Source organism: Temnothorax curvispinosus, unplaced genomic scaffold (genome assembly GCF_003070985.1).
Source record: "Temnothorax curvispinosus isolate PA1 unplaced genomic scaffold, ASM307098v1 QBEX01007285.1, whole genome shotgun sequence".
Taxonomy (NCBI): Eukaryota; Metazoa; Arthropoda; class Insecta; order Hymenoptera; family Formicidae; genus Temnothorax; species Temnothorax curvispinosus.
Window position 1 is genome coordinate 475,615 of NW_020217065.1, and position 22,939 is coordinate 498,553.

Here is a 22,939-nt window from a genome sequence, read left to right on the forward strand (position 1 = left end):
GCTATTGAAATCACTTATTTCGAAGCTGCGTGGATAAGCATTAATCTCGAAGAACTTATCAAAATTTAATGCTTTGCATCACTTTATATCTGCATCATATTGAACTTTTTGATAGTGCAAACTATAATTTACTTTCACAATAAATGATTCCTCAGTAGCGCCAAAGTAATTAAATAAAGATCAAACAATAAATTAATAAATATAATATGGTTAATTATTTAACACATTTAACATGTTAGCCTTTTTGAATATAATATTTAAGATCATAAAACATGTTTTCAGAAAAATTTGAACAATTGCTGAAACCATTTTATATACGTTTTTATACGTCATCAAGCCGCATCGTTAAAAATGCATCTCACCGCCGCAAACACAACAGCGTGCTTATCCGAAATTACATTGCCTTGCAAACGCATGAGCATTAATTAATTACAACAACTACGAACAAAACGTATTAAAAAATTTTAAGTTATTAATGAGCAGAATAGAATTATCTCTGATATTCTATACTTCTATACATAGAGTCAGAATCAAAGCCAAAAGAATGTTACATTTTTCTTCTTCATTTAATCATAACGGAATTTTCTTTCTTAAATATTGCTTTCGTTTTATAATAACGTAACTTTAATACCAGCTTAAATATGACGACTGATTGTGAAACAAAAGTGAACTTTTGTTAGTTATTAAATTTCCGTGTGTAAATTTTTAATAAATTCAGTAAAAGCTTTTATTAACGACTAAATTTTTGCGTCTAAATTTTTAAAAATAAGTACTGACGTACGCATTTTAAAACGACATTTTAGTATACTTTACTTAACTCTAAAATGTTAAACGAACGTTCCAAGTTGTTGTTTTACAAGCGTTTTCTAAGTCAAGAGATTTAAATTACATGAATTTCCTTTAGATAAAGATAAGAAAAGTGAAGTAACATGTAGCCAGATTTCAGCGACACGATGACTGATGATGAGAAACGTTTCTTTCACGGGTACTGCGCGCGTTATCACATGCACCTATACATACATATATTCAAATGGCCGTTCCTTGGTGTTCATGAAATTTAAAACCTATCGACCCGCATACAGCAACTAGATTCTCACGAGATTGCTCCTTTGAGGTCTGGTCAATCGCGGCGGCACTCATAGTCCTGGTTTATCAAGCTGCCCTTCACTCTCTTGCAAGGCTTTCATGAAATTTAATAGGTTGTTCGATATACTCTTCGCTTTTTCATGTCAAGTCGGTTCATAAGAAACAAAGGACGCCGACGCTAAAAAAAACATATTTTTTTTCTAATACTCTACTGCCTCTTATACAATCTTTGACTACCTTTTTCCTTCGCAACATTTGATTTTATAATTACGCAGCGTAGTTACATATTGAATATTAGCAACGTTGAAAGATACTTTCAATAAAAATTATAATTTTCATTACTATACATTTTTCTTTTAATATGTATATTTCTGATATGCACTATATGAACAGCTTATTTTGAAAATAATGTAAATAATCTTCGTTAAAATCTTATTTAAGACCGATGAATCAAACATTGCACCCAAATTTTAGTTACACTGCATACGTTACACAACTTGATTTACGTGACTTTGAAAATAAACGGTTCACATAAGAGATTTTAATCTGCATTCAATGAGGGATGATATTATGCACATCGGGCACGCGATCATCCTGCGAAGAAGAACTGAAAGCTATTTATGCATTATGCCCAGCTACCATCCCCTGTGGAAACGATACTCCCTATCTCGCGTTTCGTCGCCAGTATCTAATAGCCTCCACTCCTTTCGTATAATAAAAGGCGGCATTTTGTAGAGAGACGGAGTCACCTCCGCCTTTTACGCTCGCTCGAAGGCGAAACGCTTTACAGGGAAATTCAATAGATAGCCGGTCGATGGAGGATGTTGTAGAGATTGTTCCGCCGCGCGTGATCTATGGGGGCACCGTGGCCCGGTCTACCCCATAGCCTTTTCCAAGTATCGAAGTGCCTACGACAACTCTCCTGTTCGATCCGCCGTTCCTCCTGAAACGAGATCCAAGTACAGAATGATTTGTAACCTTAGACGATGTTGAAAGAAAGGAAGATATTCCATGCAAGCGTAGTCGAACAGTTGCGAAATACAATATCGGTTTGGAGTTTCTCATTTTGTAAAGTATAGTGAATAAAAAAGACGGATTTAAATATTCAATTTAGATATAAAATAAGCAAAGTTCTTTTTTTAAATATCGTACACAAAAGAATTGATAAACTTCTAAGAAATATTTAAGATAGAATTTCAAAAATAACATTTTCATTAAAATACTTCTTTTATTTTATATTTTAAAATTTTATGGTAACTATATTAATTTAATATTTGGTATTAATATAATTTAGATTCATTTTCACTCGAATTGTCACATGCAAGTTATATTTACGGCATTGGTCAATCGTCTGTCACATCATAGTTGAAATTTTTTCGTTATTTAGAATAATATAGAATAATGGGATTATCGAGATGAAAGAGATAAAATTGACCGGATATTAAAAATGAAGTATTTTTAAATCCAGTTTTATTTTCGATCCAGATTAAGCGAATACAGTATCCTTATGGACCGTCCGCTTGATTTCATCATCCGCAATGTCGCGTTGGTACGTGGAGATACGCATAATCAATATGATTCAATATAACAGACGGTAACGAGATTGCCGAGAGATCGGTACAATTAATCCCATTTCGAATTACCGTTCGACGTCGCGCAGTCGTCATCGATCATACGGCACTTACCAACGCCCTGTCCCGCTTACGACGTATTTGCTCGGCGAGATCCGCGATGTATTCTCGATTGCCAACACCGAGCGCGCGAAACCTATAAAAGAAAAGGAGAGACAGCCGTCACACTCAGCTTTCATATCCTTTCTTTGATGGGCACGGCACCCCCCGCGGAAATGACGGGGGCACGTGCGCCGAGGCGCAGATTACGGGAAATAAAGGTTCGAGGGGAGCACCGCTATCTAGGACGAACCACATTGGGTTTCCTTGAGCGAACTATTTAATATCATCGTACCCAAAACGTGAAGATGGAATGCAAATGAGACTGACGGAAGGATTTGGGTGCGCGGACAAATATGGTTGAAAATAAAATATTCAATTTAGTCGAGAATAAGAGGTATCTTTGCGAACGAAAAAAAAGAAAAGTATGCCATATTTGAGCGAGCGTAACAAAATTACTTCAAAATAATAGTATAATATCTATGTCGGTAAAATGATTGTTCTCGGAAGGGAATTGCAAACCACCGAAAGTATCTTGTTGTGAAAACTCATCTAATAGGCTATTCGGAACTGGCGTTAAATCCTATTTACGTAAAACTATAAAAAAACACACACTACAGATATGTACAGAAAGGGTCTCCACGTTTCTAATTGCAATGTAAGAGGATTAAGAAGGAAAAAGATTGTTAAATGTTAACATCAAAAATATTGTGTATAAACTCTTCCTGTTTTCAAGTTGGCTTGTTCGCGTTATTTTTTTTTTTTTTAGAAGAGTTCTTCTATTTCCGTGTTCGACTCTATCACATTTTCCAGAACCAGTCTGAAAATAGCATAAATGGCCGTAAATGACGTTATTTCTCTCTCTGCATTGTCGTGAATCGTATAAATATTGTAGGTGACATGACCCAGACGATCCATCTCTGATTCGTTTCGGAGTCGAACGCTAAATTAAGCCAACTGGCGCTAGAAAAAAAGAGCCGTTTCATTCGAACGGCTGCAGTCATCGATATTTTCTCGATGCTTTGAATAGTATTTAACGACTTCGCGCTCATAACTCGCACGAATACCTCGCATAGCGCGCTCGGGAACGCGAACCAATCGAACGCAATATCGTTCCTCGTGTGTCGCCAAATTAAATACTTGCGCCCGCGGTGCCGAGGTACCTTCGCGATTTTACCGTCGTAAAAAAAAGAGAGGCACATGCAAATAAAATAGAAGCGCGGTAAAAAGCCTCTTTTTTTTTTTAAGTGAATAACGCCCCGAGCTCGCGCCTCCGCGTTTTTTCTCCGGGTTATCGCCGCACGGTGACAGATAATCGAGGGTGATTAATTACTACAGGCGTTGCAGCGTTTGAATGTCGGCCAACTGGTGTTATAAACTACGTCGCACACCTCCGCTAACGCAACTTTCTCTCATACGCTATTCCATTAAACGTTATCAAAGTGTCTCGTTACATGTCAGGTTGGTGCTGCTTCTGTTCCCGTCCGGCGCTGCGACCGTTTACACGCAGATTTATCGAACGATAAATCAGCATTACCCTATCTGGATGCAATGCCAGAAAAAAGTCACATTAATTACTCAATCAACTGGACGGAGAACTTTGAACATTAAAAATGTTTATGATAGGACAATGATATTAACAGTCACGTTAGCAACTCTCTCTTTCTCTTTCCCTCTTCGATATATCATACATCCAATTTCAAACATTATATACGATTGCACTGTAGTGTACGTATAAAGCTGTTCGTAATTTGCATTAAAATATTTTAGAAAATCTATTTGCATAATATACATTTAGCTTTCAGCTAAAATAAAACAAAAGTTCTCTCTCTCTCTCCCCCTCTCCCGCTTCGCATGATGATTGCGTATAAGTACACGTGTCGAAGAATTCTATTCAAAAATAAAAGATTGTCATACATTCAAACATAATTTTATTGTGTATATCAGAATAAATATTTCAGTACATGTATAACGCGTAATTCCGCGAGAAATAAGAAATTCACATTTAAAACTTTTCCCGAGAAATTTTAGAACAAGAATATATTTGCGTGAAACGGCGCTATATAATGATATATTTATGCAGGAAGCTTACGGTAAAACCTTCCGATCAGGCATTTCCTAGAGAGTCGACTATATCTCTCCGAGGAGTAAATTCTTCGTGGAAAAATATTCTTTTACGATGGCGACGGAAAATTATGCTGATGAATATTTGGAGCGACGTTAGCGCACAAGGGAGGAAAATGAGGATGAGATTGAGCAGGAACAGGTGAAATGGTCGAGGTCGAGTGCATCCGGGTCAATTGGCTGATTACCTGTAATGTAGTTATATCCCCCGAGTGTCGTATCGCCACTAACCAATTCTCCGGTCACCGTCGTGTCTTGTAGGGTTTGTCATACTTAGGAGGACGCCAGATGAAAAATTGATTGCAAATACATCGGCATTATATGATCGAGAATTGACATTTACTACGCGACAAAATGCGAACGTGCGATGTCATGCCCGCGTCGTCGTTCTGCTCGTCTTGTTTTTCATTTTACATTTTATACGAAGAACGCCCCGGTGACTTTTCAAGTCAGATTGTTAAAATTTAAAAAGAAAAAGAAAGCACGTCAAGGATTAAAAAAGTGGACGAGAGAATAAAAAATGGTGGAAATAGCTGAGAGAATGTTTGGTTCCGAATAAATGTTCCGAAATATAAAGTATTATAGAAATCTAATATATTTAAAATATATGTAGCGATATATTATGCGAGATGTTCGCTTTAGATTTATTTAATTGCAGTTCTAACACTCTGGCATGCATATCTTCCCGTCGAAGGGATGCGAAATATCAAATGCACTTTCGACTAAATGAGTGATCAATAAAATTTTCATCAAGTAAATTGCGGGACAACAATAAGGGCTTTTAATATCAATTACGGTAATGAGTAAATGTACGTGATTACAGCCAGTTACGTATTTATACCCAGGCATGCTGTTTATTGATTATGCCATCATCTCAACATCTGTCACCTTCAGCGTTTGCAATTTCACATGACGCGATGAATCTGATTGGACAGTGTGTGTTAACACGCTATACAACATGATATTCCCGAGTGTATTAATATAAAAGCACAAAAACAGGCATAACATTCAATTGTCACTTTACAATTATTGAGGAGTTATATTTAAGCAATTTTGTAACGTATCAAAATCCGGAATTTACCGTTTCCGTAAATTTAGATATTCGACGCAGAGCGACGGAATGTTTTGCATTCATCGGACAACGAATCGATCATTTTGGGGGACAAACAAGCCAATATTCAAACACGGCCACCACCTCCGCCGTACTTACGATTCTATCGTGTATCCCGGACGAGTGGCATCCGTGGCGAGGTAGCGCCTGGTCTGCGGATACGACTGATGGCGTCTGCTGGTTAACAAAGGTACCAATTCGACACCACCCGTAAGCTCGTACACCTGAACCTCCTCCTTGTAGAAATTCCTCGGGTCCTGCACCGGTTGTGTTTCCGAAGCGATACCTATTGGGGGCAAAAGACCGACACGGAGACGAGATTCAAGCTCCGGTAGCAGCGAGAAGCAAGCGGCAACCTCTGCTATTTACCTGGCGACGCCCTGTCATCGTAGAATTTATTCACGTCCACAACAGCCGGAGGGTCCGTGTTCCTCTTGTATAGTCTGTCGATCGTGGAGTTGCTCGTCCAACCCTGAAGCAAGTTGAAGCTTTTAACCAGTTAGCGTTCTCCTCTCTTCTCTTTATTATTACGTTTAATTCCGTTCGCCAATTTGCTACTTTGTACTTTATTTATACTTCATTTTATACGTATTTATCTTTTAGCACTCATTTAAATAAATTTCTATTTTATTGTTTTTATTCAATTAACAACATTTTTTAAACTGTCTTATGAAAATCTCGTGATGTAACCTACATCTTAAATGTCACCTTACAAAAGAAAAGAAAAAGATATTGAAAAGATATTACATAATTTTATATAACATAAAATTCTGATATTTTTGTAATATAAAAAAGCGTTTTCTGAACATTACTTCATTCTTGTTTAAGATAATTTCTTTCCAACTAGATTTTTTATTTTATATCTTCAAAACTTTCTATATCATCACGTGCTATAAACTGTACGGAATCTCAAAACGCTTGTCGAAATATGATTGGCGCCGATATTTCAATATAGTAATACTAATGTAACACATCAGAATACATATAAGTCTTAGGGAAAACGTAAAATCGAAGTGCAGAAAGAATAACAGTTTAAAAAGAAATCCCCGGCATCGTAATCAGTAGTATACTCGCGGTTTGATCCGACCCGAGTTGCGCGTTCATTCATCAATGTCGGTCTCGTTAGCAGCAGGCTGGTTACAACGAAGCTCGCCGGCTTATTATAAGGGAAAAAACCACGCTATAAATCCGCCCACCATAAATCCATATCCGCAGACAAGTATACACGGCGACGAGACAGAAAAGGGAGGTCGCACGCGCGCATTCGGGAAGAAGCACCACGGGCTTAAGAGATATACATCTGATCGGTATAAGCATAATATGAAGGAGCCTGCGCGCGTAATAAGAGGGTAACTTGGCTTCCAAAGTGGAATGCGCTAATAAATTTCCGTCTAAAACTTTCCGGTCGCGCTTAGGAAGGCGCGCCCGGAGGATCGTTCAATTAGCCCGGAGTTATGCGCGTTGCGCACGTTCGAGAGGCGGCGGCGGAGCGGTTAATTAAAAATTAAGAGCCGCATGCTTCTCTCCGAGGAGACATTCGAGGCCGCCGTCAGAAACCACGAGCCCGGGGGAAGCCCGAGGAAGGAGTTCCATCACCCGCGGCCGCGAACCGTTATCACGAGTGCGACTAATCTTGCGACGTCCTCCTCTTTTTTTTCGGTGGCACGTACGAACGCCCGGCGCGTTCTCGAAGAGACGGATTTATATTCGCGAAACGAATGAATTACCGTACGGCCGATCGCGTTTAATTGATAACGCCACGCTCTTTCGTATCAAGTGGTGCGCACGATTGTTACGCTCCGCGGAGATAAATCCACCGTTGCGAAAATCGTTGCCAGCCTATCGATCGCGCCACCCGTCGTGGACGCGCTTGCCCGAGAATCGGGAGCAGCAGATCTGTCCGGCGCGACGTGTCACTGCCGGCAAAAACTTATACCGATTCCTGCAAATCGCCCTGCCTGAAATCCTACCGGGTCGAGAGTAACTTTAGATTTATGTGCGCGCATTACGGGCAATTGAGAATTCAGTGTCTCCTTGCAATTAACGCGCAGCCCCACCCGCGACGACGCGACGTTCGAAATTTGCGTGTGCGCGTGTATCAGTTTCACGCGAGTGTGTCACCGCGCGCACTTTGCTCCCCCCCCCTCCGTCTTACATTGACTTATCCGATCTTGTACACGGGCGTAATACGCGATTCTCATTTCCGTTTCCGCGCGCCAAGATAGTTAATTGAGTACACAAGCGAGCCGTAAATTTACCGGCGAAACATTATACGAGCGATATATTAGTCGTCTCGTTTCGATGAAAACGGAATTATGGAAATTACATGCGCGAAATCGAACGCCAATCTCCTTGACGAACTTACATTTAACTGGGAACTGTCAGTGTCCAAAACTAGGCGTATACATAATTCCAAAACCGTCCATCTGCAAATGCTGTTTATCACTGATTAAATTATACGGGAAAATCGAGATCGCCGCGCAGCATCGGCGATTAGAATCGCTGTTGTGAATTCTGTTTCTGTTCGAAGGCGCGTGTGCGCGCACGCGCGCGCGGGTTCGCATAATATTGAGAGAGATAGGTCACAACGTTTCTACGGTTCCCTTCATCGGAAAAAACGCAGAACGATAAAGTGATTTCCCGAGAATTTCACCCGCGGAAAAACGCCGGCCGAGCTTCGCAGTCAGATTAGCCGCATTCGTCATGCGGTGTACAAATAAATACGTGACTTCTCTCTTTCTCTCTCTCTCCGTCGCGTCGACCAGTTTATTGCATTTACCGGCCGTGCGCTCGCAAAAAAAAAAAAGAAAGAAAGAGGAGAGATTTCATGAACCACGATTCGGCGCATCTCCGCGCGAAGGGCGACTAGTGCGAGCGCAATTTAATTTCTTAGCAAAAACGCATTCCTCCCCCCCCCCTTTCCCTCTTTATTTTATGTATCTCCTTCTGTGGTATCTCTTTTACGTGGTAAATTACAGCGCGCAGAAAAAAAGTGGCCAACGGCGATTTACTTGCGCTTCACCTCGGGATTAATTGCACAGCAATTCACCGTGTGAGAGGGAGTAGATAACTTCCTCGTTTTTAACGAGGGCGCGTATCGAACAACAGATATCGCGCCTCGCGCTCTCACATAAATTTGTATCGCTTCATGTTCCCGTATTTCGTCCTGTATTCCCCTCCCTACCGCTCGGCTTCATCCGTCGAAGAGCACTTCTCCTCTCCCGCGATTGATACTTTCATTCTTGATGATGTAAAAAAATCAATGATCTTTCCGCCAAGTGAAATAATTTACCGGTGCATACGTGACTCCAACGATGGAAACAGATCACGGCCGAGCGAGGGAAATAATTGAAAAGTTTCGTGCGATACCGCGCTAAATTCTTGATTTGCGATACGGGAAGTCTCTCTTTCATATAATCATAGAAAAAAATGCGATTATACAAGTATCATAATAATTTAAAGTGCACGTAATAAAATTTGTTACTATAATGAGAGTTGAAGTGCTTTTCTTAAAAACAATATAAATAATTTTAGAAAGTAAATCGGTAAGAGCTTTATTTCTCAGTTAATTTTAAAGGAACTGTCACACAGAGAGAAGAGTTGCAAGCTGAGTCATAAATATTTACGAAATTTCTTTTTTAAGCTAAAAGATAACGCAAATAATATGTTTTTAAAAGCTAATTTTAAAAGTATAGAAATGTTATTTCCTCTTTCGGCAAAAATACCGTCTGTACATATTCACCAAGTGCATCCTATATTCCTGAACATTGTGTGTAACTGCATTACGATAGGAAACATATTAATATATTACTACATCTCTAAGTTAGAAACTGCGATAATCAATTTAGACTCGCTGCTGCACGATGTTTAGCGTAATAAGAAGATTTCCGGACTATCGTCTTTGTGAAAAATATATCAAAATGGACTTATCTCTCTCTCGCAGCGAACCCTTCAATTACCGCGACGTCTATAGTTTGCGACCCCTCGGGGCCAATGTTCGTCAATCTAACAGGGTTACTCTCGCGCAGCGGTAGAAAGTTTTGATGCAAAGTTGCCAGTACAGGCTGACGCGGGATACTCCCATTCGCCGTGACAATGTAATTTCGTTATCGTTTCAATTGGTTTCTCAGCAGGAGGTTGTTGTTTAAACGTGCAATTACGTAGGAATCGGTTCTCGAAAGTACAGCGGGGTCGCATCTATCCTTCCTTCCCTCTCCTTCCCGCTTCGAAAATTTTATCGAGGGACGACTGAGAGCAAATGGTTTTGTACCGTCATAAACAGCGACGTGTTCACAGTGGCTTTACCAATATTCCATTACCAATATTCTGCAATATTCGTTTTTAAATACCGCGTCTGTGACAAAAATTACTCGCTCTTTTCTGTATTAATTTTTATTCTGCCTTGATTACAATAAATTTTACTAATATTTATTTCACGACTAAAATTTGTTTGCAAAAAATAAAATAATTTTATCGATAGAGGGTTTTGACACGAGTAATATTTAAATTAACTTAAATTAACAATTTTCGAGGCGCAGCTTTGGCATCACAAGTATGTTCGGCACGTCGCGCGGCGATGCGCTAAATTGCACTGCATTATACGCCGCTACAACGGTGCCGTAATGTATTACGCATTGTCAACACTAGAACGCATCACCGTTACGCTACATTATCGTGCATAAATATCCGAGATGAAATTTTCGTGCCTTATTAATCTGCCAATTGTATAAAGGAAATGTAGAAAGAGATCTTACGTAATTAATAGAAACAGCGACGGCAATCGATTCAAAGCTGTGTCTTTAAACGCGACGCGTTTGAACATCTTATTTCTGTATCGTGCAAAAATATGAGACACTCCCTCTTTTCGGTGCGACATCTTCTTACCCTTCGCGTATTGAAAATATCTCGTTTTTTGAAAAAGGAGAAACATAACTCAGCTCCCCCTGGAAAATACATCTATTACGTGCTCGTTTTCCCGACCCGCGCACGAGTTAACGCCTCGCGCCTGCCATCGCTGTATATAATTGAAGTAACGCACACCCGACGCGACTTGGAGCAACGTTCCTGAAGTATCGCGCGCACAAAGAACCCGCCAGCGCTTTGAGAAGTCGCAAAGCGACGTCGATGATTACGGATTCTCTTTCCGTAATTAGCAGATGCGGATGCGGAAACGAGACACCGGCGTATATCTCCGGGTGTCCCCGTGTGCGATTAACGCGACGATATAGATATGCGTACCATGGATTCGAGGAAGCGCACACCCAGCGACTTGGGATCCCTCCAAGGAGCTCCGCCAGGACCAGGCCGTCCCCACGGCGAAGGATGCACCAGCTAAGCACACGGCGCCATCGCATATTAAACAGTTTCCAAGGCTTGCTTCCTCTACCCCTATACGTGTGCGTACGCGTTACGGGATCGTCGTCGCGTGATACTGGAACACGTGCTCGGCGTCTATTCGCGCGCCCGCGCGCTTATCCTCGACCTCCCCCGCGTGCACTATACTCGCGCCGTCATCGCGTCCCAAACGCGAAGGGGGATGCGAGGAAACTCACCGCGCTCGCGTTAGAACCTCATCTGCATCCGATTAGCGGTCGCAGCCTAATTTCTACAACCGGCACGTAATCCCGAAAATTACACCGCACATGCAGCGAGGAACGGAGCGGCGATCATACGATGTTTGCACATGTTCGTGCACGCGGTATAGCTACTGCGCCAATTTCGCGAATCCTTTTCGTCTCCTCGTCGGTATACGTGGAATGACCGTGGGATCGATTGTTCCCAGCCTGTTTCCGCGTAAACCGTTTCAGCTTGGATGAAACAATAATGCGAGTAGATATTTTATAAGTCCTCGTCTTCTCGAACTCCGCTTCGATTAAGCTTGAATAGAACAAGTCGGTTTATTATTTAATCTGCTTAGATGTGAGCAAATCGGTTTAGTTCAACTAACCAACAATGTTGATTTTTGTCGTAATATATGAAGCGCGCATTATGAAAATTGAAGTGGCGAAATAACATGTTATGTACTTATCACACGCTTGTGAATTTTGCGACGTGTCCGCGTTTTAGAAAAATGTATACCCCGAAATTCTACCGTCGCGTTAGAAAAAGAAGCGAAAAACGAAAAGGAGAGAAACACTTAGAGCATTCAAAGCTATCCTATTTCATAGCTCGGAAAAAAATTCGACATGCGTCCTGGTTTTTTCGTTCAAATAGAGAAACCATTTTTACACGACGCCGGACGGTGTCGTTAAAACGTTTCCTTTTCGCGATTCTATATGGGTGCGTCAAAAATTTCACAGCGGACCCGTAGGCAGGGGAGAATCGACTTTGTGGAAGTAGCGTTTCTAGTTCTACGTGATCGGAGAAATCGACTATACGTCTCGAGTTGGAGCGGATACGACGTGTTCGGCCCCGGCGGCACAGCCGCTCTCTCGAAATTATTGCCACGAGAAAAATGCCTCGTGTCCAACATACAAGGAAAGTCCATTACGAGATTTCTCGTATTTGCTGGCATGACGAGTCGATACCATGTTCGACAATAAAGCTCAACTCATTTGGGTATAGCTGCGACCCTCCACAAGTGAAAGAATCAACCTCTGCACCCTCTTCCGGATTCGTCTGTCCCGAAAATCTCGCACAATTACAGGCGTCTCTTTTGGTAATTAATGAAAAAAAAATCATGAAAATATTTATAATGTATATTGAAGTTAAAAATCTTTTAATATTTTTTTTTTAATTAAAAAATCATCTTTTAATGATGTTTTCTTTATAAAATACCAGAAAAAAGTATAATTATTTTCATTACTCTAAAATGTTTTTTATTCAATTTTACTGAAATAACTACAAACATATATATAGAATTTAATCGAATAGAAATGTTCGTTTGTAGAGTAAATTTTAATTTTATAAAAACAAACATGCAAAAATCAATTAATTAATATCACGTTTTATTTAACCCGCGGATTAAAATTACTGCACGATCAAAATTTCTTTTATTTTCTTGTCGTCTCCCGAAACCTCAAATAGCAGTTGGTGAAAAAGCTCTTATATTGACAAATTTAAAATTATATCACTCGAAATAACAACCTTTGACCCACCTCTGCTACGGCAAGCAATTTCCAGCTACAGTTAGCAGTTTCCAGTTTTCTATATAAAGCGAGACCTGCTAAACTTCACGCGTCATCGCGTGTCCCGCATCACATGATGACATTGCAATACAAACTTCATGTCTGCGGTATCGGAAAGGTATCGTGTGTACGAGGTCAGATGAGATATTAATGGGAACTTACGCTGACGAGGCGACGGAGCGATATCACCGCGTTTGATCGACACACGCGCGCGAAGACGATAAAATCGCGAATTCACTCGTGGGAGTGAGTGAGTATCATGCTAATTACCGATTTGCAATTGCGCATAGTCAGTGTAAACGTAGTTATTTTAATTTTGCTATAAACTTATCTGTAACTTCTAAAACCAAAAAAACGGAAACTCACGCGAACACTTTTATAATTTTTTATTACTGACGCCAGTTACTGATTATACGTATGTAAACAATTGTTTCATTTATTTGCATTATGGATAATATGCTCCGAAACTTTTCGTCAAGAACTTTCGGAATAGCTAACACGGCCGATAATTATTCGTATTGTGTAAAACAATTCGAATCAATTAAGAAAGATTTACGTTTAACGTCTTGTTCTTTTTTTTCTCAGATAATAACGCTTCGTTTAAAGACGAAGAAATTTATTTAACCCGAGCTAAAACTAATCCTCTGAGAGTTAGGTCGTGTCGGTGCAGTCGACCCTTAACGTTGATTACGACCGGATCGAATCAACATCGGGCGTGTTCTTCTTCCCCTTATCCTATTTCTCCAACGTAGAAATCGGAATCCCCCTACGTGCTGCCTTTGCAATATTCGGTGCAGTAATATAGGCGACTTCCGGAGCTATTATGCTATTCCAAGCGCGACGTCTGCCAGACGGTTCGTGTCGTCGAGAATCAGGAGTAGTCGTATGTCGTAATTTGCCTTTGTATGAAATTTTATGGGAGAGCGGAGAGCTGATGCCGTTTGAAGCGATGAATTCGCATACTGGCGATATTGCGCGGTTATAACGATCGCACAAGCGCACAAAGATGCAAATCTAATTGGCGACGCACACGCAAGCAAGCGAAAATTTTCTCCAGATGTGCGGGAATGCGTTTAAACAAATTTTTTTTTTTTAAGCAACTGCGACTATAACTAATCAGCTAGAACAGATCGCTGCCATTGTTTGTATTTGTTATACGCCCAGAATAGAGCAAATATTCTTGCTCTTTATACTAAGTCTCGAAATATATAAATATAAGTATTAAGTGCATTTATGTATGTTCAAAAGCATAATCGCATGGCATTTAAAGTATTTTAAAGCATATTCGCATACAGCAAATGTCATGGAAAACATATAAATAGTAAAATATGTTTTGTCGCTTCAATAAAAATGCGGTTCGTGACTACATTCGTGACCTAGTTTTGTATGCGCCAAACATTAATGACAACTTCTAAGGTTTGCTGAAGATATAAAAAAGTAGCTAGCACTTAATATATGCGACAAATGCACATACAAATTGTATTACCACTATTCCTTCGACCTTTTGATATAAAAAGGATATTCAAAAATGAAATACATGAAACATTTAAATAGTCGCTAAAAAAGTATAAAAGTATTTTATGCATTTGTCCCATATGCGTTCTCATTTTTTTTTTATCTTAATGTATGTTTAAGAAATCAGAAAAATATGTGTGTATTCTTTCTCTCTTTGATGAATTATGCCGAGTAAAAAATTACGTACGGTCGTACGTATTTATGTCGCGGTAAAGAAAACGTATGGAAATCTGTATGGAAATACGAAGCTCGTTTAATCAAAACAACAAGGGAGGTGAATTCCATGGACATTTTTACTCCATAGTGCCAGAGATTAATTCTGTCTATATCTACATGTCCATCTACGGAATATATTAAAGTATCATATAAAGGAGCATTTATTTTCAAGATATCAATTAAAAAATCATAAAGAGTATAATCTCAGGAAATTTTATGAAATTGTGTCTCTAAAATATAAAAATAAGTAAAATAAACGTATAAGACTAAATTAAATTTAAAAAGTACATTAAACGACAAACGTTAAATATTTAATAAAGGATTTAAAAGATAAAATGCATGTAGATTTATAAAAAGACAACAAAATGTTATTATATAATTGTGTGCTAGAAACTCATCACTCGTAAAAGAAGTCGAGCTTGGGATTTATAATATTGTATAAGTCTTAATAAATCTTTATATACAGTCTGTAATACACATAAAATGCGAAGAAGATGGATAAAGATTCACAATACTATACATAAGTAAAAGTAAACATGCAAACTTTAATTCTAGCAGATGTATCATCATCTGTCTCTGGCTGAGAGAGAGAGAATAAATTTAATTACATAATCCCAAAATTTATCATTTGATGCATTAATCATCCTGCGTATGACTGCATTAAGCTTTTATCCGGATGATGAATATCGAAAATATCAAGAAAACAACAAGAAAAAATCTCACCGCGCCTTCAGAGGATTGCACAGTAATCATTACTTACACGAGTTCGAGATAGATAATATAATGCAATTGTATTGTACTATTTTGAGAGAGAACGCTCCGCAACTCTCTCGAGAGATTTCCTAGATTTATTAAACAGGCCATGCCTTACTCACAGACCTACCGCCAATTAATTTGAACAATGAAGAATTTAGTTTAATTATTATAAACATTGTTAAAATATTAATAAATGTTTTTAGAAAAAAAGTGAACCATTTTATATTCTAGGAAAAAAACAAAATTAGAGTAAAAGCCACATTTTAGAGCAGTGCTTTACTGAAATAATGATACGTTCAATTCTATATAACGTACACAATTTTTCAGTAAAATCTAATTAACCTCTACAGAACCGGCGCCTTTTTTTAAACAATCTTTTTAGTTTTAGTGCTAGAACATTTTTGTCCTTGTGGGTTGAACTACGAAAAAAACGGCGCCACTCCAGCGCCTAATATTAGGCTTCCGGTCCCGAAGAAATTAATTATCGCAAAGAGTCACGAAATTGTTGATATTTCTAACAAAAATAAATCAATAAAGTGAGACATCCCCATGGACGATCCTTTAAATGCCAGACAGAATATTCTAATGTGTGTACCAACAGGATGTTGTATTACCAGTAGTACTGCCTGAAAATTTTACACGCGGCACACAACGTTGCGTGATAACACAACGTTCCTGGCTCTTGTGTTTTATACATGGCCACACGTGTTTATACATGTACTCCGCGTACGGATTTAATAACTCGATTTGTACGTAAACTCTCTGCTGTTCGGCGCGCGCAATCAAAACGCGTACGCTTATTATTAAACTTGAATGATCTTCGTAGTCCCGTACTAAACCATCCATAATAATTTTCTTATAGCAAGAAATAGCAAGTTCGTGCATTTTTCACAAGTTTTTCGTGTATATTTGATTGATTCAAATGTTGCGAAAAAATTGCACTGCAAAGTGAAATCTTCCTTCTCTTTTTCATAATTACATCGCGATTTTCTTGCAACATCCCAAATCGCATATCGAAATAGGTCCGCGGAAACTTATCTTTCGTATAAACGACATTCATTTCGTTTACGACAGTATGACGGCCGGCCACTTCAACTTCAAGTTCTCTCGCGAGTTATTCAACTCTCATTTGCTCCAGGAAATTATCGGCTCGGGAACACCGATGCGCGGAAGTATTAAAAACGCGACGACAAATCTTATTCGCGCGGGTAACGCCGTTCTCGCGTGCATCAGCGTGACGACGTGCGTAAGCGAGCCCGAAAGTTTTCAGAGACGAGTAACGTGCATGCGATCGTGCCGGCCGGGGTCGGATTTACGGGGACGAAAGTTTCGCGACGAGGGTGCGAGCGGAAAGAAAAATGACAGCTACGGGCCTCTCTAGTTTTACCTGACCGAAACTGTGATATCCCGGCGGCTCGAGCGGCTCCAGAGGCACGTTTTTCTTTCTCAGAGTAGCCGCGCAGGGTGCGCCGCCACCTGGTTTACCCCACGGCGAGTAATTGGCCAGAATTTCCTGTAGCTGCAAGGGAAAAAAAGAAATTAGGAATCTAATTTCTAATTACGTAAAGTCGTCGCGGCTGAACTACGCGAACGTCAGCCGGCGCGACTGCAGTTACATCTTGCGCGGTAATCACGCATTTCGCGTGTCTGAATTTTGAATTTTTCCGTTGCGCAAATAAAAGCTGCAATAAAACGAAGAATTTCTTTAAATTAAATTCTTACTAGTTCTCAGAAAATTCGTTTAAATGCGCGATAGAGCACCGCGTGTGACCGGTATGCGTGAAATAAGCTGCTATCGCGCTCGTAATAGATCGAAAATGCATGCAGCGTCTAGCACGGCGCCGCAAATTAAAGACAGCTTCTGCGCTTGGAAGGGAAGTCGTTCGAGGTTTAACTTAGAAGCGTTTAGCGTCGTCAGTGTGATCATACGGAGAACCCTGCGGGCAGATAGGATTAACCCTGAGCGTATCAGCCCTTCCCGGCAGCATTGCTAACGCACTTGCATTCGACCGCGTGCACTTGCACCAGACCGCGGCCGCACCAGATTCCCGAGTAATAAGAGGGATGGGACCGCGAGTAATCCCTCGGCCTGTCTTTATTAGCATACCGGTTACACGATAAATTCCGACCGCCACCTCCTCCTCCCTCCGTATGCAGTAAATACAATTTAATACGGTCGACGTGTTGCATTAACGATACGAAATAATCACCGAAGCAATAATTACGCTGGGATTTTCATCGGCATAATTTCGACATGTATTTTGAGTGATTGAAACGGCGGACAAAGTATACGCGACAGGTATTACGGTGAACTGGATACACCCATGTGCGCATATACATATTATATATTCATATATATGTATATGCGCGCGTGTACGCGTATGCATTTTTACAATATATTCCGCGCGGATTGTTATTTTCACAGGGGGATGGTAATGAATGTAACGAGCGCGTGTTCTGCAAATATTTAGGACCGCCCCGGTGATGATTGCGCATCATCATTATGCTGCATCAATACCAAAATAAAATGAGAGAGAGAGAATACGTGAGATTTTAAATGCCGGATATAATTGGCGTATAAAACATAAAAAAATTATCCGAAAGAAACAATCCGGAAATGTTGGTTTTACAAGTTACCTCTACGGAATTGAAGAAAATCAAATATTGATAAAACGATTTAAAGGGGACGTAATTTATAAATTATCCCGAACTCGAATCGCGCTCGTAGATTTTCCAGGAGTCTGCGTGGACGCTTCCCTGAACATTCAACGTAATGCATCGATTTTATTTCTAATTACAGTTTGCGCCGGCGATCAGTTCGTAGATTACTATTAACGCGACCCCAACACTTAACGAGCGCTGGTGCAGCGTTTGTTATAAGTTTGTAACGAGCACGCGGGACGAGACATGCAGTTTGTGTAAAGGAGAGACCGTGATAGATTATTGGGTTATCTTTCGCGGCTTGTTTCTTAAGACAGTTAGAGACGGAGATTATGCAAATCCACTTTAATGGGATGGCTTTATTACCGTTCGCTCGCACGTAATTTCCCGCTCTCCGAATTCAACGACACGCCCCGTGAAACGTAGAAATAAACGCAACTGGGTCAGACACGTACTGGAATTACAGCGACATTTTCAAAACACGTCTATAATGGGAATAAGCGAAAAGGTCACTTGATTTATTTGATATATTTGTCATAATTCAGTATTCTCAATTTTCCATTTCGGAAGTATTATTCTCATCGAGTAATATTGATCTCATTTCAAATGTTCTCATTTGCTGCTAATTCTTTTATTCGCTTGAATGTTAGACTAAATATAGTTTATTTATGAACAAATTATAAATATTTGTGCCATTCATCCCGTGATATGATATCAGAAAAATACGATTTCGAATTTTTAACCGCCAAATTCAAAGTGACGCTGTTGAATTTTAATGTCTCCGACCGTTTACAGACTCTGGCGAAGGATTAATTTCCAAAGTCCGCGCCCGTCTTCGCTCTAATGACGTTCCGGTTCAACGAATATATCCCGAGGCCGTATCTCTCGCAGTAGACCCTTATCCGATCGGTAACAATAGCAAGGCGAGACAATGACGTTAAGGGGGAGGTCGAGGCCGTAGGGCAAGTGGTATAAACGGCAGCAACGTGGCCAAACCAGAAACGCCCATTTGTGTGACACATACTTCACGTTGCTCGCGGTGCTTTTGACGTTGCAGCTCCTCCTTCCGTCGCCTCCATAACGCCGTGCCCTCCTGAACAACACGGCGCTCGCGCTTTCTCCTCGCGTCTTCTTCGACTTCCGGCTCGTACGTTGTCTCAGGAACTTCCTGCGCCATTTAAGTATATCCTATCCCGGCCTCCCGACGGACGGGGGAGGAGGGAAAGAGAAACAAAGGATCGTACAGCGCGGCTGTATCCCGACGATATCCCGACGCAACGTGACGCGTATACTCTTCAGGCATGCCAGCTTCGAATATCGAATGCCAAAATAGGGCCAGGAGCGACTTGGTACAAGTCGCATGCCGCAGCACGTGGTTCTGTCATCATTCGTTATCGATTTAACAGAATATCGCTCTTCCCGCGGGAGATACGATGCCGTTGTAGTACGTAGTTGACGGTGTAATAGGTGTGCCGATGCCAGGACACCGCGCTGTAATCGAGACATCCGGGTTTTATATATCGTTTCTCGATATAAAAAACGAGTCGTGCAAATCCACCCCTCTGCTCTCCGTCTGCACGAAGCCCCCGAAGCTTTGTTCATTCATTCGAACGCTTGAGCTACGATTTAATTCCACGTGTCCCGACACTGCAAACCCGGCGTGCACGAAACAATTGCGTAATTGGATTAGGATGCCGACATTTAAATTACGAGCATTGCGCTATATTTCATGTTTCTCGCGGCACTTTTCCGCATGCGACGGTATGCCTACGCGTTTTGAGATTTTTTTTGTATTATTTAGAGAAGAGAGGAGAGAAATGTGTAGGAAGATGTGTAGAACATGCGATTGAAAAGCGCAGGCTTATTGCATTCGACCGCTATAAATAATGGCGCGTCGCCGACTTTATATTCCGATCACGTTTAATAAATCACTTTTATCTGTCACGCGAAAACAACTGTTATATAACTTCTATTGTATATTTTATTGCTTTGTCGTGCATCAGATTGGTATCTACACTGTAACAAAGTATTTTGTATTTCCTCTTGCTTCTGTATTTTTTAAATAAAACGTCATCCCCTAGAATTTCGTGTGTCATGAAAACTGAAGAAACTTAATTAATCATAATTAAGATTAAATCATAACGATTAGCCGTCTGCAAAAATACTAAAATCTTAAAATGCTGAAAACTTCGATCAATATTCATACACAATACATTCGTGCTTTATTGTTAATCTAATTATATCATTATTTTAGATTAATAAATACTGAGTTACACACACTGGGGTCAGGCTATAACTGTACGTATAATATGACATATAAAAGAGTTATATTCAATTATGTATTTAAGGTTTGTAAAATATAAACATTTTCAAATAAGAAAAATATAATTTCTCGAAGAAAATCATCCGTATTCTATATTATTAAACAGAATGCTTCAAAAGAAATATCTAATATTTTGCCATTATAATTAGAACTATATTCATCAGCTTGTCTAGTTTTTATAGAAGACATAGTTTTTTTTTTCTTAAATCACGAAAATTTCGTTCTAAAATATATGTTTAACACATAACCAGATGTATGACTTCGAGATATTATAACGTCTCGTGATTTTGTACGAATAGAATTTTGTAGAATGTTATTGAATTAGGTAAAAATAATATATTTATAGGTTTTTGTGGTCTGATTACGAATCTGAGGTTAAAATTATGAAATTTAAAAAGCGGATTCAATATGACAACCATCAAGTAGATCAAGTATAATTTTTGCATCGATTTATATTAGACTTAGTATTTATAGGTTTTTCAAATAATTATGAACCTGAGATCAAAGTTACAAAATTTAAAATAAAAGATCTATTGATCTAAATATAAGCAATAAATATAAACAAAATGTGAGTTTTTTGCTTCTTTTTATATGTAAAATACAGAAGAGTTCTGATACAGCTGACTATAAATATTCGAAAATTATTTTTAGTTGCTTAAAATCCAGTTTGAATAGATATTCAATGATCTAGCTGGGTACTTGTGTATACAGAATGGAGAAAATAAACGTGCTTTATTCTGATCTCTACATTCAGATACGGATTTACGAACAAATGCGATGCACCACAAACAATAACACTTCCCGCGATCCATAAATAAGCCGCAAATGTACTTAACGGTACAATTGACCATAAAACCGACTCCCTGATGCGAACCTCCGAGTTGCTGATTGTGTCCGAGGGGTCAAAATACAAAAAGTAAAATCACAGAAGTGAGGAAAAACCCGGGGCGAGTGTTTCTCCGCAAATAGCAGTAGGCACTTATACTGACGATGCGACACATTATCCTACATATCGTACCGATTAAAACTATTCCGGATCGCATGTCGCGACGCGAGTTTGTAACGTTTCTGCTTATCGCACCTCGCTCTTATCAGCCTTCTATTAGCGAGAAGCATTTCCGTCGTACAAGGCGATATGGTACAACGCTATTTTCTCTGGCAGCGATGAAAAAAAAAAAAGACGTCTGAGTTTTACGATTAGGATCGAGTTAAAAGCCAGAAGTTCTACTTAAGCTTTGCAAATCGCTTTTCCCTTTTCGCTTGCACGTGCAAACGCGCGATGGCACGTAGTGGAATTAAACATGCAAGGTGTCAAGTGAAGAAGTGCAAGATCGCTAAAAGCGTTACCGTGGCTCGTATACAGTCGAGCCGCGTGCATTACCGGCATCAATGAATACCCGGTTTCGTTCCGTGGAGCCGATCGCCTGCCATTAGAGCCCGATATAAGCTCGGCGCGCAAGTAATACCATTGCAGTAATACTATTCAATGGAACGAGCAGCGGGGAGAGATAAGCGGATTCCAGTCACCAAGTCACGTAGCGATCAAATATAAATTTTATACCGCTGCTCGCGGCAGACGCGGGTGGCGAAATCGGAGAGACAGACAGGCTCGCGTAGACTATCGATTCTAGTGCCGAATTCGCTGCCGAGCACCGATTCGATACCACGTTGCACGTCACTCAAGGGAACAAGCCGATCAATACCTCGTCTTACGGTCAATAATAACCGAAGCTGACAGCACGATTGTACTGTAAATGCGGTCCGGGATGCGCGTGAACGAGGGGGATCGATCTCGGGGTTCGGCGGTACCGTCTTCGTCCTCGACGGCACTCTTTCCCCTCGTTTAAGGGCTGAGACGTACTTCTCGCGCGCGAATCGGGCGCGACGTGTGCCCTCCCATCCCCCGCGACTATGATTATTACGATTTCTCGCGTGCCACCACGGCAGAAACGATGAATTCCACGGGACGTGCGAGCGACGGCCGGAGTAGTTCTCGCCGAGCCGATTACATTCTTACGTATACGGGCGCTTCAAACGCGGTCGGCCACCCCCTCGCGACTACGGGTACACGCGACTGCCGACTACCCTCGTGCGATCCAAGGGGAGTTGCGGTAGTCGCCGACGTCCCGACGTTCGCCGGCATACCGGCGCACGATTTTCGCTACGGACATGCACGCGTTGCCGTGTGCCGCCGTTGTTATCTATACGCTTACCTTTCAACCTTCGACTTCCGACCCCCCTTAATCAGGAGCGTAGCGGCCGCGGATTCGCCCGCGAACAATCGACGCGCGAGGATGCCGGAAGTGCTCCTCGATGCGCGAAGCGGAGCGAGGGGTGAGGCGTATAATCA

The 22,939-nt window shown here is 40.5% G+C and overlaps 1 protein-coding gene across 4 annotated transcripts; it reads right to left on the reverse strand.

Annotated features, from left to right (window-relative positions):
- Positions 1-248: 248 nt before the first annotated feature.
- On the reverse strand, positions 249-22,623 carry LOC112456906. Of its 4 annotated transcripts, none has more exons than XM_025019704.1 (8): positions 21,971-22,623; positions 19,291-19,757; positions 16,993-17,124; positions 11,230-11,322; positions 6,361-6,463; positions 6,091-6,277; positions 2,772-2,853; positions 249-2,029 (listed from the first exon to the last, which is right to left on the reverse strand). In XM_025019704.1, the coding sequence occupies exons 2-8, from the start codon at positions 19,441-19,443 to the stop codon at positions 1,883-1,885; spliced, it is 897 nt and encodes a 298-aa protein (XP_024875472.1). In that variant the 5' UTR covers positions 19,444-19,757; positions 21,971-22,623; the 3' UTR covers positions 249-1,882. The 4 variants fall into 4 exon arrangements, with proteins under 4 accessions (XP_024875472.1, XP_024875471.1, XP_024875473.1 ...); XM_025019703.1 differs by having other exon boundaries at positions 21,937-22,623; XM_025019705.1 differs by lacking the exon at positions 21,971-22,623 and adding an exon at positions 21,464-21,542.
- Positions 22,624-22,939: the final 316 nt, after the last annotated feature.